This window comes from Sinocyclocheilus rhinocerous, unplaced genomic scaffold (assembly GCF_001515625.1).
Source record: "Sinocyclocheilus rhinocerous isolate Xijiao unplaced genomic scaffold, SAMN03320098_v1.1 scaffold433, whole genome shotgun sequence".
In the NCBI taxonomy this organism is placed as follows: domain Eukaryota; kingdom Metazoa; phylum Chordata; class Actinopteri; order Cypriniformes; family Cyprinidae; genus Sinocyclocheilus; species Sinocyclocheilus rhinocerous.
In genome coordinates, this window is record NW_015627897.1 from 156,898 (window position 1) to 161,565 (window position 4,668).

The 4,668-nt window shown below is 39.8% G+C and overlaps 1 protein-coding gene across 1 annotated transcript; it reads right to left on the reverse strand.

The window, feature by feature from the left end:
• Positions 1-3,786: 3,786 nt before the first annotated feature.
• LOC107737008 (transmembrane channel-like protein 3) lies at positions 3,787-4,668 on the reverse strand. Its single transcript, XM_016548405.1, has one exon. It carries the CDS (start codon positions 4,666-4,668, stop codon positions 3,787-3,789), a length of 882 nt encoding a protein of 293 aa, XP_016403891.1.

Genomic DNA, 4,668 nt, shown 5'->3' on the forward strand with positions numbered 1-4,668 from the left:
TTATGAGCAAAAATTACGGCGTATTTTAAGTTGTTTCCACTATTAAGAAAAAAATTCAAGTGAGTGATCGCGCTGTCGCCTCCATGTCCTGCAAAGTGCCTTCAGCTTCCACTCTTCACACAAACGATTAGATATGCGCCTAATAGCGCACATTTATGAATGTGTTATGGCGAGCGCTCGTTGCTGCTGTTATCGGTTCTCTCTTGGCACTCGTGCACAATGCGCAGTCTTCACACAGACGATCGTACGCTTTGTTCTGGTAAAAGCACAAAACAAAATGCACACAAACATGTCCTTGCTCTTGATATACAATCACTGATGAACACCTTTGGTTTTAATGAGAGGAAAAAAAAAACCTACACGAGGGTGGATTAGAACCCAGAACCTCAGAAATGCGTGACAAAAATTCTACCACTACACCACACATATTAATTTATGCGAATTCATGTATTTATTTAGTACTGTGAAGAATCTATTTTATTATTAATACACTTATTATTAATTTATATTAATATAGTCGCTTGCAACGTGGGCAGTGGGGCTGCACTGCCTGCACTGTCTGTAGTTACGCCACTGAACTGAGCATTAACCTGTTTCAACTTGTTAATCTGAATATTTATATTCAAAGTGTTGAGTTAATCATAAGTGTTTAGCGGGAACTCTTACATAACCTTTTTCCCCGTTGCCCATGATCGTTTGGATCAATGGTCCGTGTACCTATGTATAATTCGTTTTTTAATTTAATATTGAAATCTGAACAATTAAAAAAACGGCACATTTTTCGTTTTTCATTTGTTCAAACAAAACGAAAAATCAAGAATTCGGCTTCATTTTTTGTTTTTACGTTCAGGGACAGAAAATGAATAAACAACTTGAATATTTGATCTCTACCTGTGGGCGGGAGTGAAACGCCCCTCTCCGCTGATTGGTCAACCAAACATTACAACATAATAACAGTCCTTAAAAAACATGATACGAGTCTGCTTCTACGGATTCTTAACATGTTTATATTTCTACTACATTTTATCTCTTTATCTTCATCAAACAGCCATATTAAGGACTGCTTGACACAAACCGTTCTGAGGCAGAGCCTAGACCAGGGATCCTCAAATTTGGCCCACGAGATCCACTTTCCTGCAGAGTTTAGGTCTAACCCTAATCAAACACACCTGAGCATGCTAATCAATGTCTTCAGGATCATTAGAAAATCACAGGTAGGTGAGTTTGATCAGGGTTGGGGCTAAACTCTGCAGCGCATTGGCCCTCCAGGGCAAGATTTGAGGAACCCTGTGTCAAGCCATTCGTTAATATGGCTGTTTGATGAAGAGAAAGAGATCAAATGTAGTAGAAATAATAAACATGTCAAGAATCCGTAGAAGCGGAGGACTCTTATTATGTTTTTTAAGGACTATTATTACGTTGTAATGTTTGGTTGACCAATCAGCGGAGAGGGGCGTTTCATTCCCGCCCACAGGTAGAGATCGAATATTCAAGTAGTTTACTCGTTTTCTGTCCCTGAACGTAAAAACGAAAAATGAAGCAGAATTCTTGATTTTTCGCTTTGTTTGAACAAATGAAAAACGAAAATTTGCCGTTTTTTTCAATTTTGCTGATTTCAATATTTAATTAAAAAAAGGAATTATACGAAGGTACACGGACCATCAATACCACAATCCCCACACACACTGAGGGGGGAAAGTGTTTGATGTGGGTTTTTCACTGGTTGATTCTTACATTTTTATTTTATTTTCGTACACACCCAATCTTGAATTCGCGTTTTCAGCCTTGAATCAGACAGCAGTCTAACAAATATCCAAACATTATGATTTTTTTTATATCAGATTTAATGGAAATCTAGATAGGCTACATGCAAAGTATACTTAGACTAGTTATTTCTTTGTGCTTTACAAGGCAAAACTGCAACTTTTATATGATAAACCTATATGTATTACACCAAATCATTGGCTCTGTTCCAAACCCTAGTAAGCGTCTACTGCTTAGGCAGCTGACTTGTAAGCAGGGATCCTAACTACAATGGAAATTTATAAATGACTGAGTTGGAACACACCTCATAGACAGCACTTGGCACAAGTTTATCATTTACATGTTGCTACACTATACACTAACATTTTTTTTTCCATTATTTAATGGAATGCACGATTTATAATAAACATTTCTCTCAACTCTATCCACCATCTTGGATGGATTTACTGTATGATGTGTTGGCTTGTGTTTTTAATATGTATTAACTCAATGTTACTCTGGTTTTATTAGTTCAGTAAAATCATCTGCTGAAGTCTGTTGCAGATATAGATATTCATACACGCATATAACAACTGTTGCAGACGCACAGTCAACTTGCTCTCTAGTGTTCACGGACCATCTTTGACCATTCTTCGGCTTACATATAGTGGCCCATAGAATCAGCCATTAATAAGGCATGTGTATGCATATCTATGGGAGAATCCAAGTTGTTTGGAATGCTGTGTTACTCATTGTGCATTCTGGTAAAGGATGCATACGAAGCTGCATTGCAATTTGGCCAGAAGGTGGCATTTCAAGGCCAGAATACACTACAGGAGTTTTGCCCAGATTTTTGCCCTGAACAAGCTGATGCTAGTTGCCTAAAGTCAGTCATTTTGCAGATTTTGGGCAGTTAGAGTTCACAGAAAATTGCGTAGTGCATGATGGTTCACCTGATTCTATCCAGCTGGAGGATATCAAACGTGTTTGATATTTTCAGCTGATTTTAGAACACATAGGCTATGTGAACATGGACCACAAAACTAGTCACAAGGGTCAATTTTCTGAAATTGATATTTATACATCATCTGAAAGCTGAATAAATAAGCTTGATGTATGGTTTGTTAGGATAGGGCAATATTTGGAGATACAACTATTTGAAAATCTGAGGGCGCACAAAAATCAAAATATTGAGAAAATCGCCTTTAAATCTGTCCAAATGAAGTTCTTAGCAATGCATATTACTAATCCACAGAAAATTGCGTAGTGCATGATGGTCCACCTGATTCTATCCAGCTGGAGGATATCAAACGTGTTTGATATTTTGAGCTGATTTTAGAACACATAGGCTATGTGAACATGGACCACAAAACTAGTCACAAGGGTCAATTTTCTGAAATTGAGATTTATACATAATCTGAAAGCTGAATAAATAAGCTTTTCATTGATGTATGGTTTGTTAGGATAGGGCAATATTTGGAGATACAACTATTTGAAAATCTGAGGGCGCACAAAAATCAAAATATTGAGAAAATCGCCTTTAAATCTGTCCAAACGAAGTTCTTAGCAATGCATATTACTAATCAAAAATTAAGTTTTGATATATTTACGGTAGGAAATTTACAAAATATCTTCATGGAACATGATCTTTACTTAATATCCTAATGATTTTTGGCATAAAAGAAAAATCGATAATTTTGACCCATACAATGTATTGTTGGCTATTGCTACAATTACACCCGTGCTACTTAAGACTGGTTTTGTGCTCCAGGGTCACATATTGTTTTCATTTGTCACATGTCTTCTAGCAACAATTAGGAACAACTTAAAAGTCACCAGATCATGTATGATGCCTAGTGTTTTCAAATCTGTTCCGATTTTAAAAGATGCGTCATGTATTCCAGATTTTAGAAGGCAGGATAATAATGCAACCTACCTTTCGAAACACACTTGGTGTTGGTGTACACCTAAAAAGCTTCCTATGTAGACAGCTTACCAGTTTTTTCGAACCGAGCCATAATTTCAGTTTTAGCTCTAAACAGGTTAAACGTTGGAGCAGACAAAATCATTAGTACCAGACACATTGAGTTTAACGCTGTTCTTGGATTTCTTTTTGGTCAGCTTGGCGCTCGACTTCAGGTACTTCTCTTTGTTGTGAATGACTTGGATGTATTGGTCAGTGCTGCTGTTTTGTTGGTCACTACTGGACGCCAGCGATGCCGAATCCGACTCGCTCAGCGACGGCTCCACTTTATGCTTGGTCTTGTGCTTGATGTATGGTTCGCCGTACCTGTGAGCCGACTCTGGGCCTCGGATGTTTGTTTGAGGGTCGTTTCCCCAGTCATCTTCTTGATCGTCCTCTTCTTCATCGCCGTATAAACCCTGCTCCATAGACAACTGTCTGTTTATCGTATTGCCAATGTAGAATCGTGCGGTCTGATGGATATCCGACAGCGATCTTGGACGGTTCGACTGTTTGGACGACCCCCTCCTCGTGCTGCTCTTCGGATCTTCCTCCTCCTCTTCCTCACTGAGGTGTGGCTGGTGGCTTCGGTGAGGAGTACGAGGAATGTAGCACTTCACGTTGCGTGGATAAAGCTCTACGATCTCTGTCGGTTCGTCCGCGAGGCGGTAATGTCTCGGTATGCGTGTATTTGAGCGCATTAGCTTCTTGCGAGCTTCGTGTTCGTTGACGATGACGTAGCGTGTCGTATGTGCCCGGCGGCCCGCGTAGCTCTGAGCCGTGATTACGCCGGGCTCGGTGCGCATAGGACAGAGGGTCTTCCGAAACGGCGGATCGGAGTGGATGTTTTCGGCATACCGTGCACACGGGTTGTAGGCCATGTTGTGGTAGGACTTGGAGCTGCAGGAACCGCTGGTGCTGCCCAAGTACCCAGAATGCCTGGATATCAGAGAATGCAACAT